Here is a 12,326-nt window from a genome sequence, read left to right on the forward strand (position 1 = left end):
GGCTCCTGTTCTTGTTTGGCATTTATTCTGTCCTACTTTCGGATTCCTTTCTTTGCTGGATGTGTTTATGAAAAATGATATTGCTGAATCGCTGGCAGTTTGCATGGGTTACGAAAATACTTTATTCTGTCTTTTCCTTTCTCTTTTTTTTTTTTTTTCCCCAGAATAATTTCTCTGGCACAGCTTGTAAATAGATACACTTACTTTGCTAAAATAGGTGTTTGCTTCTCATAGATTTCAGTTTATCATACCCAGAAGATGGAATAGTAAGCACAGACCTGTGTGCATTCATTTAGCAGGCACTGGAGATCATGTGAGTATGTAAAATGCAAAATTGATTGTTATCAAGAAATTAAATAATCAGATTTTATCTTAATATATGTTTGAACATCTTATCTTTAGCACTTCTGGAGGAGACGGACGTTAATGGCACGCCCGATGATTAAAGAAGCTTGTATGGCTTCCCTGTTGCTAGAAAATCCTTATTATATCCTTTTGTGGAAAGCACGATGGTTATTCTTAACGTTCTCTCCAGAAGGTAGAGGACTTACCACACTGGTATAATATCTGCTTTGTGGATCAATTTCCAGTGGACTTTTCAGTGGAGAGAAGCAAAGAGCGAAGTATGACCATTGCATGAAACACAATGTGGAACACAGTTGTTATAATATGCTACTTTTACACCAAGTACCGCTTTTCTGATTTTTTTGAAAATGTCTTCTACAGCTTCTTACTGTAGTCATTAGAGTAGAAGTTCTGATATGAATCTGTGTACTGATCGAAGTACTGATAGGATTCTTTGACCATGACAGAGTGAAAACTATGCATTCATTCTACATCATACTGTGTGACCTCTGGATGTATTAATGACACAAAAGAAAGTTGCCTCTCCTGTCTTCCCTTCTCAAATGCAACCCTTTGGTACCTCAGGTACTTTTGAGAAACTTACCGCTACCATTTAAGTATTGTTTTTTAAAAAAAAGTTAAGTTCTGTCCTGTCATCAACTCATCAGTAACTTCTATAACACTGTTACTCTGTTTTATTAAATACGATCTCTGGTTACAATTTTTTCCTACCATATATCTGAAAAAAGTAAAATCTTATGTTGCAAACTACATCATCAGACTGCATTTAACTTGATTTAGTTCCAGTTAAACATTTGGAATTTAAGTTCCAAATTTTAATTAATCCATGCTATTTATATATGTGATTTATTTTATTTTATTTTACTTTATTTTTTGTTTTAATTGCCATTTTTTATATAGAATTTTTTTACTTTCTTTAACTTGAGTCTTCTACATGGCTGTAGAAAACCTAAGGATCAATTGTAAGTATTACTGTTACATTCATTACTGTCTTTTTGAAATACCACTTTTTTTTTTTCTCAAGAAGCTCAAAGTAGTATAAACTTTGATAACTTATTAAGAAAAATAAATCCCAAGCACGGACAGCTTATTAAGAAAAAAAAAAATCCAAGCATGGACTACTTGTAACCTGCTAATGTGAAATTGTCTACCCTTTGCTAGACTGCTTTGTCATTTTTGGTGTTAAGAGATCACAGTGATCAGGAAAGTTTGCACAAGATGAACTTACAGTATAGAGTGAGACGCAAGCAAGTTGTGTGATTGCAAGCAAGAACCGGTTTATTTTCCTGATTCACAACTGTGCATGTACAAATGCTGCAATTATATTTCAGTCAACTGTGAATAATCTTTGGTCAGATAGTGTATTTTCCTGTTATAATTGCTAAGATTTTGCTTCTCCAAGATATTTTAAGGATTTGCAGTCAGACATGTAAATAAATCTGGTGTTGCTTGTTTGTTAGTCAGTGGAAACTATGCAATATTCAGTATTTTACAGGACTTGCTCCCTCAGTTTCATAAATGTGAATTTAGCAGCCTAATTAGGCAGTCCTGTTTTTTTGCTTTTCACATTTTCCAAACCACTGGAGTATAAACAGAATTCAACAGGATATGTGTCTGAGGCAAAGCTGTGGTTTTAGTCGGATTCCTAATATTTCTTAACTAATATTTCTTAAAGTCCAAATATGAGTCGGTGTTTTAATCCTAAGTTGGACATTTAACATGAGTAGAAGATGCATAGAAGGTGATTTATTTTTAAACATGTCCATTCTATTAGGACGTCACCAGGAACAGTGTCTCACACTACAGCATTTTAGATTTTCTATATTTTATTTAGATTCCAGTATTTGGTCTTCCAAATCCAAAAGCTTTTAAAAATTACTTTTAAGGAGAAAATTTGAATTCAAAAATAGTTTCTAGGTTTTTTTTTCAAAGCAGATGCTGAATTTTATTTATTTTGACATAAGAACCACTTTTTTAAAGAAAGTGAATTACATTTACCAACTAAGATGATTGTTGTAAAATTGCTTTTGTGATAGGAGAACTGCTTAAACATCTGTATATTTATTATTGCATTTAGAAGTGTAAGATTGTAAGAAAGTGACAGGAGAGAGTGTGTGCTGGAATACATCCATTGGTGGTTTTTTTTCCAGTTATTTGGGATCTGATGCAGAAGAATAAATTAAATATTTTGGCGAGGATATGTCTAACTCTGTTCTCAGTTGTCCAGCTTGACAGCTTAGTATATGCGTGATTAGGGCAGGATTCTTTGAAAGGGGAGTGCTCAGTCTAATGCCCCAACCAGTAATTGTCATTCTTCGATACAAGGTTACAAAGCAGTGGCAGTGGTTTTAGTTAATGTGCTAGTAACAGTGTTTAATAAATAGAGCAGCTGGAGAGGGCTGAGGAATCTCATAACAAAGCTGTAGGAAAGAATTACATTAGCCTATAAATACTGGTCTGCAGCAGCTATGTTCATTCTCCTGTGGCTTGCACAGTAAGCTTTGTCCTTGTGCTTCAGAGTGTCTCAAATGTGACTGTATGCTGGCAGAAGAGGCCAGTAGCCTTTTATAACCTGACTGTGCAATACTGAAAATACACAGTCCCCCTCCCCAAATTAGAGGTGTATTAATTACTCTGTAAAATACTTTTTTTTTTCCCACTTTTTAGAGTTCCTCTGATGGTTCAGCTGAATAGCTTTCTACTTTTTTTTGTTTCTGCTGTGTTTTAATGCTTTGAAGTACACTACATGAATTTCTCAGTACCGTGACAAACTTCCCACTTTACAATTTCAGTCTTAGAGTGACACTGATGAGTGCTTCCAAAGCTGACATACTGATTGCTCTTCAAATGTTGTGTGCAATTTTTCAATGATGTAAAACAGGTAAATAAGAAAAAAAAAAAAAAAAAAAAAGGATTGTTTCTGCAAATGAGATAGTGTATGTCCAGGACTGTATCACTTTGATTCTATTTCTAAAAGATCCATTATAACTTTACTAGAAGATTACTACTAATGAGATTCTGATGTTGGTATTACTGTTTCTAGAAGACCAGGCTGTCAGTGATATTACATTAGAAGCTTAGCAGGTGTCTATTTCTAGTCCTCATTTAGATGAAAAAGTACAAGTGCCAGACAATTAACAGGAGTTCAGCTCCAAAATTCTCAGGGATTGTGATCAGGCTTTGTATGAAAGTATGTATAGAATGATGAGAACTGTCAAAATCTAATCTTAGAAAATAAATCCTATATTTTCCTTTTCTGGGGAGAAAAGACGGTCATGTTTAAAAAATGTCTCGGACCTGTTTGTGATGGGAGGAGCTCTTGTTCTAGAATCGGCAGCTCTTTTGCACTGGCTAGAGAGAGAAGGCTATGGACCGCTAGGGATGACTGGAATATCCATGGGAGGACATGTAAGCTTTTATATTTCCTGTTCAGTAATTTTTGTTTTAACTTCTCATTTGATCATTTAGCATACAGAAATAATTTGTTTTATAGTGTTCCTCTCAGAAGTACTTTAAAATAAACATTTAGAGTCATGAGAAACAAATTGTTGGCAATTCTCATGTTCTGTGGTGCTGAATAGGTATAATCCTCAATAAGTACTGACAAATCATAGAGCCCTTTGTCAGCCATCTCCCGACAGGCTTACTAAGAATATAAGTTTCTGACATAATTACGTTTTTTTTCCACAAGGAGGGGGGTAAGAAATGTTTTCTGAAAGAAGGTCTGTACTGATCAGTTGCTAGTTCTCCCTCTTTTCCTCCATTCTTCTTGCTTAAACTTTTGTCTTTGAATGCATTGTGTGAAATGCCTCCTCTTTGTAAGCATGTTGTAATTGAGGTGACTTCTGGTGTTGGTTATGTTCTCAACTCACCTTTTTTTCCCCGATCATTGGTATTGATCAGAGGTTTCTGTGGTGAGGTGGATAATATTTTGTGTATGACATTGTGCATAATCAAACTAAAACAGCAGTGTATTAGTAAGATGCTTGAAAGACTAACACACAGTTAAAATATTACTGCTTGTGTCTCTACAGATAATCATTGCTCTGTGAGACATAGGTACAAAGCTTGTTAAAACAACATACCTCTGTTTTGCTGATCCTTGTTTGTTTGTTGTTAGGAGCTAAGAAATAATGTTGGTAATGGTAGTGTCTACTGAAAGGAAAATAATTTTCCCCCAAAGCACAATTTTGTAACTTTAAATGTTGTAAATGTACAAAACACCTTTGATTTACATAAGTATCACCCTGCTGAAACAACAACTTTTGTGTTAAACATGTCTTCCCTGTCTTATTTGTAAGTTGGGTTGGAATTCTCAAACTGGTATATGCACCACTAACCGTGCAGGACTCTTCAAATGCTGTGCAAATGCTATGGGAATAACTGGAGTTATGGAGTACTGTATCCTATACCAATGGTCATATACAGCATGGGTATAGAAGGAGGCAAGATCTGAGAGAGTGAGTTTGGAAAGTCCTTTGAAATTTTTTTTTCTTAGTCCAGGAAGATACATTTTTGGCTAGGCCTGACTTACTTATAGGACTTCTGGTACTCCTCCGCATTTTGTTTCCAGTATACAAATTTAGAAAGTATAAAATGTTAAATAGTCCTTCTCGTAGATTGCCTCCATTTTGCCTTGAAATAAGCTTGCAAGAGCTTGATGAAAAGGCTTTATAGATGTTTTTCACAACTAAAAGGTCAGGATAAATACTCCATTGGGAATTCTTACAACAACCCATTCAGCCTTGAAATTAGTCCTATCCAGGGCAATGTTTATTGTTAGGGAAATCACTGAAGAACAGGCTGTACCTTCTAAACAGGTGAAAGTATATCCTTAACTGCTTTAGCACTGTGTATTTGTTTGATACTGTATAAACAAATAAATAGAAGGTGAGAGAGTTCTTTTGACCATATTGTGAATTCAATATTGAAATATGTAATAAGTGCCTTTGATTCTAGATGGCTTCACTGGCAGTGACAAACTGGCCTAAACCATTGCCATTGATTCCGTGTCTTTCCTGGTCAACAGCTTCTGCAGTCTTTACTACGGTAATTAACATATATTTTTGTTAATATACTAGAGTGTAATCAGGTATGTAAGTTAAAAGGTTTGGGTTGGCCATATTCACCTTTTCAGTTAGGGCATTTCATCACCCTTCGGCCTCTATTAGTGACTAGTGGCAAAACCCACCCCTCCTGCTCAGGATATACAACACATGATAAGGAAGGTAGCTTTGAGCTACTTCAGTGGTCATGTACCAAATTAGGGTCTGATTTGTGGGACAATGATTAGAGTCCTGGTTTGAATGTGGGAAGGTGAGGAAGCAAGCCATGAAAACATGTTTTCTTCTGCTCAAAGCCTGGCTTAAATAGTTGGGTAATAATGCTGCTACTACCATAGGGGTACCTGTTTTCACTACTGCTGCCGGGGTAGGTCAATTAATAGGTTGGCTTTGACACCCACCATTGGTTTAGCCCAGTCTAGATGTGTGTAAACCCCAAGTGGGACTGCTTTCTGCCTTCTTTCTCCTTTTTTTTTGTTTGTTTGTTTTTTAAAGGAAGGTGGGTTTCCATGTCCTGTGCTATAATATGTGCTTATGCTTTGGTTACAGTAATTCTAAGGGTTATCTGGAAACTTGGGCAGAATTCCGCTGGAAAAATCAAGTCACAGAGAGGAACAGATCCATTTTCTCTGTATATCGTTATTTTAGAATGATTTCTGGGTTTTACTTGTGTACTGGACGCTTGTGTTTATGATCTCAGGGTGTGTTGAGCAAGGCAGTGAACTGGAGAGAGCTAGAGAAACAGTATTTTACGCAAACTGTTTATGAAGAAGAAATCATTCAAATGCTTGAATACTGTGGAGTAAGTATAGTTTATTTTCCCTATTTGCTAATATTTACATGTGCAAATCTAACAAATAATATAACTTCATTTTACTTGCAGTAGAAGTAGCCAATTGTTAGCTAAAACATGTTTGCCTGTTTTCCTTACGCTTTTGATAGATTTAATCTTTGAAGGAAACCTTCTGAAAAACAGAAGCTACTATTTTGGTTGTATAATGTGTGTTAAGTATAGCCCTTACTACAAGTTTTTTCTGTGACCACACTTAGTGTAATCTGCAACATAAAATGAATTTAATCAAAACATTGAAACTGTAGATAATATTTCCCAATAACTGGCTTTATAGTCTGGAAAACCAATAGCCTGGCGTGTAAATATAAAAACATGATTTATTGCCCTTTGAAGCAATAGCTTCCAAATATTCAATGCTGTAGAATATTTTTAATACGTAGCAACATTAAGTTACTTTTCTAGTTTGTTTAGAGTGCTAGGTCTCTATATTTCTGTTTCTATGTGTGATGCTAGCCCTCCCTCAGCTTTAGACTTTTATTGCACAGGAGGTTGAGATAAATATGAGGTAGAGCTTTCGTAATTAGCTTCTTGCACCTTACGAAATATCATTTATTGTCTCCATTTTTTTTTTTTGCTTTCTTCTTGACTCTTTTTGACTGGGGTTGAAAGACTCTTCCCAAGGGGAATTTAGATTGGAGGGGTAACTTTCTGAGAATTGCTTATATGCTGCAACACTGTCTTCTAGCCAATTCTGATAAATAAGTTTTTTCCTAAGATTCTTTGCTTTGTGACAGTCCATTTCCCAATATCTCTACGACAGGAGAAGAGGGGCTGGAGTGGAGATAGTTACTTAGGTGCTTGCCATTTTTAAGTAAAATACACTCCAGGAACACTGATGGAGCAGACAAAATGAAAAGAAGAAACATTTCAAGATGTTCCGTTTGTGTCTTCCTAGTATTTAGAGACAGTAGATTTTTCAGCCCAAAACCTAACATTAGACCTGGTCACATATGTTTATTGCCCAGAAATTTAAGCTTAAACGACTGCAATTATAAATTGAGAGTTTAATATAGAATTAAAAACAAATGTTTGTATCATAAGCTACCATATATAAGTACTTCCTGCATTTTTTAAGCTGACAGAAATGTAGAATGAAATTATCAAGAGGTTATGATGATGAGGATTTAATTGAGTGACATGCAGGCTGAAAATAACAAGTACTGTAAGCAGTGCTGTTTCTATCTTTTTTTTTCATATTGACTTGATCTTAAAAATAAGATTAACCAACTGGTTTAAAGGAGAAACCCTTAATAAATGACCTGTTGTCTTTGTTTAGACGGATTCTTTCAAGATGGGACAAGACTTTGTTAAAAACTTCCCTGACAGTGTGGACAGTCTGGAGGATCTGGACATGACTTCCAGAATGTTCGACCTTAGTTCCTCAAACAAGACTGTATCTAAAGAAGCTGTTCACAGCTTTACCACAAATAAAAGTACTCTAAGTGCCTCATCAGAAAGACTCTTAATACAAGATGCTCCTAAAATGCAGTGCATAAATCAAACATTTTCAACCAGTAGCAGTAGCAATAAAAACTTAACCAGCCTACAAGAATACAGGATAAATAAAAGAAGAAAGAGTGACACTTTACAGAGAGAATCCTTAAGGTTCATGAAAGGAGTAATGGATGAATGTACCCATGTGGCTAACTTCTCAGGTATGTATTTATTTGTTCTAACGTGCAGTTTGGAAAACTGAATAAAATACGATGGAAGGAAAGGTATTTTCTTCATTCTCCATTTTGTAAACCTGCTGGCACCTTAGCTGAAATATGAAAATATCTTCCATGTTATTCAGTAGCATCTATTTACCACTCCATTTCCTAATTGTTTTTCTGTTTCTTCTTAATGGCCAACTAATGATAAAGTGAATTAAAAATTTGCCTTTCAGTATCTTTGCTCATTTTTTCTCTGCCTTGCTGTGGCTATTTTCAGATATGATTTAGTGCATATTTAAAAGAACATATTTAGTGCATATTTAAAAGAACAAAGCATCTGTGTGATGTGAGTACTATGTAGTTCTAATTAATCTGCTAATAAGGTTTTTCAAGCAGATTCGAGTAAATCTCACAAAGCAGAAATCCGATATTGACTTCAGATAGAAAGTAGCCTACATAGCTGAGAACCAAGCTTGAATGATACTTTTAGACAAGTGTGACCACTAAAATTCACAGAGGTCCTTCTGGGACGATGCAGTCTGGTGAATGTACTGTTTCCCAAGACAGGCGTAGCATATAGAGGGAGCTGTAGCCCAGCAAGCCTTAAATCTGATGAACCTGGGTTTCTTGGCGTCTAGGACAAATCCCTTTCAACAGCCCACTTGCAGGCAATGCAAACGAGTGATTTCATCCTAGAGTTATTGAAAGGGTTTTGCTGGAGTGGGGACTTGGAATGGCTTTTGTGGCAGTCTGTTCAGACAAAGTGGTTCAACTGTGCACATACCCACAGAGGACTCTCAACATGTCCTAGAACATACTTTGAATTCAGACAGGTTTCTGGCACAGTTGTCTTTGAATGTCAAAACATTCTTGATTCTGAGACGCTGTGCAACCTCATTTTTTAATTCTGGCATTCAGTACTCCACTGGTAAATGTTAAAAAAAAAAATCCAAAGTTTTCTACACTAGCATAGATTTCTTGGACAATGTCCCAGATCACTGCTAGCTGGGGATGTTTTGTGACAAATACCAGTGAAGTGCTTTCCTTAAAGCTAAACAGTTATTTCAGCAGACAGAAAAAAACCTGTAAACTTTATTCTAAGTACAGACATTCTTGTTTATCTAGACACTTATCCAGATATCACTTAGCTAAAGCATTGACCTTTCTTGGAACTTAAGAAGATCTGTCATCCTAATGCACTTGTAAAAGTGATGTGGTCCTTCGTATCAATTGTCTCGCAGGTCTCTTCACGCTTTGGGAGACATTGCATCCCCTGCCAGGGTATCCTTGGAGTGTGTCTAGAAAGAAGCTTCAGAAAATCAGCCTAACGTTAAGATTTCATGGAAAATTGAATGGAAGACTAGAATCTATCTTAGCATTACATATCCCCTATACATGATCTAGTATATATGAAAGGAGGGGGTCTAAATTATTTGTGACACCCCATTGTCAAAGATCTTGGCTGCTCACTCTTTACCAAACCACATATATTCTTTGTGAAGAGAGGACTGTTCTGTGTTTAACATCATTTTGGTGTTATTTTTCTCAACATCATTTTGGTATTATTCCTGCTAGTCAGTAATCTGATTGGTGCAATTCTGGTTATGAGTAATAAATATATATAACAACATGTAGGGATTTTTATGTTGCAACCAAAACATGTAGGAAACAGAAAAGAAAGTGAACATATACTGCACTTTGACTTCTCGTATGAAAAGTTGTCTCTTTTCCTCTCCTTGGGGGAAAAAATTATACGAAGCTTCTACTCTATTGAATTTCAGGTGTCTACTAGTTCTTTTCGCTGAAAAAAAGAGATCTCAGGGAACTGACCTGAATGCTGTAGAGTTGTTGATAAGAGGGAAGACAATTGTCCTATCATTCCTCAAAGACTTGTGAAGTTTTCTGCTTTAGGGGAGGGAAGGGGATTGATTAGTTTGTTTTTCTACTGATGGCCTCACTACTGTAATGTCAAAAACCAGGTAAATTCTGCTGGAGACTTTAGAAAATATAATTTTATTAAAGATTAGAATAATTTTAATTTTTTTAGAAATAGAGAGCAGTTTTACAATAGAAATTTCAGCTGACGTGTTTCTATTTCTTACCTTAGATGAATTCAATTTTGATTTGTTTTTCTTTAGTTCCAGTTGACCCAAGTTTAATCATAGTTGTACAAGCTAAGGAGGATGCGTATATTCCTCGAACTGGGGTGCGCAGTCTTCAAGAAATCTGGCCCGGATGTGAAATTAGGTATCTGGATGGAGGTCATGTCAGTGCCTACCTCTTCAAACAAGGACTTTTTAGGTAAGGTAAACAGGAAAGTTTAAAAATAGTTGAGAGCTTAAAACCATAATTTTGAGACACATAATTTTTCTTCTAAAAGCAAGTCTATAATTACTCTAAAGCAACAAATACCAAATATTGCTTTGAAGAACAAGTTATCGTATCTGAAATAATTTAAAGAGAATGTCAGCATTTCCATTTTATGAGCAAAGATGAGGTGCAGCAAGCTCGGATTGTTCAGTAAGCCAATGGCAAGAGAATGATCCTTCTCACTCTTGTTTTCCTACAAAAGCTTTTAGTTAGTTTGTTCACTGGACACTAGAAAATATTTTTTAAGCAGTGACTGCTTATGTCGTATTGCGCAGCTGTTGTCTTTTTGCAAATGTTGTCTTCTGAGAATTAAAAAAACCATGCAGTTGAAGATGAGAATTAAAATATAAGCTTGACTGCAAATGAGTAGTACTTGCATGAATTCTTGCCTTAGTAATACTAGGCGTTGACTTTCTGAAGACAGTTATATAAATCAGTTATATAAATGCAGTTCCTTAGTTTTAATAAGTTAAATACTTGTGCTGTTAATTTTAAAATGTAAGGAATTAGTAAGACTGTACGTCCCATTTAGGAAGTCTAAGCAACAACAAAAAGCAATAGCAATATACTGGGCCAAAGTATGCTAACCACTAGCTTATTGCTATTTAAAACTTTAAAACTTATTTTATGACAGTTGCTCAAAAATTATAAATTATGCATGTGTCTCTGATCCATTTCCTGACATGTTTGAGTAGAAAACTCCTAGTCCATTACCATTTGCCCTCATATTAAAGTTGGTAAACAGTCCCACTCATTCCTGAAACATAAATATATTACTGGATTGAAGTGAGAGATCCCGAAATACGTGAAGGAGAAAAGACTACCTAATACCACATTTTTATTGAATGCTGTTTTGAAATTGTGATGATAGCTTTGTAAATGTATTTGTAAATATATGGAAATACAGCACTTATATCTGCCCTTTCCCAAATTATACAAATGATCTTTTCTCCTTGTTTTAGGCAAGCAATTTATGATGCGTTTGACCGCTTTCTTCAGAAATACGCAGTCTAAAAATCTGCATAATGTATTCAAACTGATCTCATTTGTACTTCTGTTTACTGGAACTCATATTTGGAAAAGAAGCCTTTTGCAACATTGAGTAGATGGTCACTGACTTTGACTGTTGTAGGTAACAATTATCAAAAATGGTAAAGTACCAGCATTACTTTCATTTCAACCAAATGCCAATCTGACACACTTGCTTCAGCTTTACCAGTGGAAAAACAATGGCAGCATTTGTTAGTGCATGAGTGGTTCATGTACTTCATGTTTAATTACATTGTGTATTCCTTTAATTCTGAATAAATTCTGAATTGTGTATCAGTTGAAAACAGACCAATCTAAGTATTGAAAGAATGTAAAATTTGCTGTAGGGCTAAGATGCATTCTTGTGTTTGCTGTATTTCTAGTTTGTTCCAGGTACCTTGGTTTCCTCTTGCTTCCTCGTCCCTTTGCTGTTCCTATTGTGTTGTACTATGGCTTTGCCAGCGCTCGGTCTCTTGTGTTTGTCACTGATTTTCTCTATTATGAATTGAAAATGAGCTGTAATAGAAGGGGCAGCATCAAATGTTGCAAAAAAAGACTTTGAAAATTCAGTGAAGAGTGAGAGAGAGACATTTTCATTCAATGCGTCCATGAGATTTTTCTGCCACTGAATTAAACCGTGCCATTCCAGAAGAATCATGTATCAATTCATTGATTGGTTTCCCAAAACTGGAATAAGTGAAAGTGGAGTGTCTAGTAATTAATTGTTTACATGCATTCAGTTGGATAACATAAACTTTTTCTTCTAGATTGTTTTTTTAGACTGCTAGAGGAAATAAAAATGTAATCATTTTTCTTTAGAAGCAGTGGCACAAAGAGTCTGATTCTAAGCAGTTAAATCAACAGCAGATTATATGGTGCTATAAAGACCTGTTGGAAATATTTCAACAGAGGTCCTTTTTAAAGTGCACTCAGTGCTGATACGCAAAATAGAGTTTCACTGTATAATATTAAAAATGTATGTGAGACTAA

The 12,326-nt window shown here is 35.4% G+C and overlaps 1 protein-coding gene across 1 annotated transcript; it reads left to right on the forward strand.

The window, feature by feature from the left end:
• The first annotated feature begins 238 nt into the window (after positions 1-238).
• Positions 239-11,687, forward strand: LOC104072897 (chromosome unknown open reading frame, human C4orf29). Its single transcript, XM_009572497.1, has 9 exons — positions 239-313; positions 403-487; positions 1,301-1,328; positions 3,636-3,774; positions 5,326-5,415; positions 6,130-6,231; positions 7,559-7,937; positions 10,076-10,238; positions 11,270-11,687. The coding sequence occupies exons 2-9, from the start codon at positions 427-429 to the stop codon at positions 11,319-11,321; spliced, it is 1,014 nt and encodes a 337-aa protein (XP_009570792.1). The 5' UTR covers positions 239-313; positions 403-426; the 3' UTR covers positions 11,322-11,687.
• Positions 11,688-12,326: the final 639 nt, after the last annotated feature.

Source organism: Fulmarus glacialis, unplaced genomic scaffold (assembly GCF_000690835.1).
Source record: "Fulmarus glacialis isolate BGI_N327 unplaced genomic scaffold, ASM69083v1 scaffold15702, whole genome shotgun sequence".
NCBI lineage: Eukaryota > Metazoa > Chordata > Aves > Procellariiformes > Procellariidae > Fulmarus > Fulmarus glacialis.

Coding starts and splice junctions, on each gene's coding strand:
- LOC104072897 (XM_009572497.1), top strand. CDS start 427: ATGGCACGCCCGATGATTAAAGAAGCTTGTATGGCTTCCCTGTTGCTA. Junction 3,775..5,325: donor GAATATCCATGGGAGGACAT/GTAAGCTTTTAT, acceptor CTTTGATTCTAG/ATGGCTTCACTGGCAGTGAC. Junction 10,239..11,269: donor TTCAAACAAGGACTTTTTAG/GTAAGGTAAACA, acceptor TCCTTGTTTTAG/GCAAGCAATTTATGATGCGT.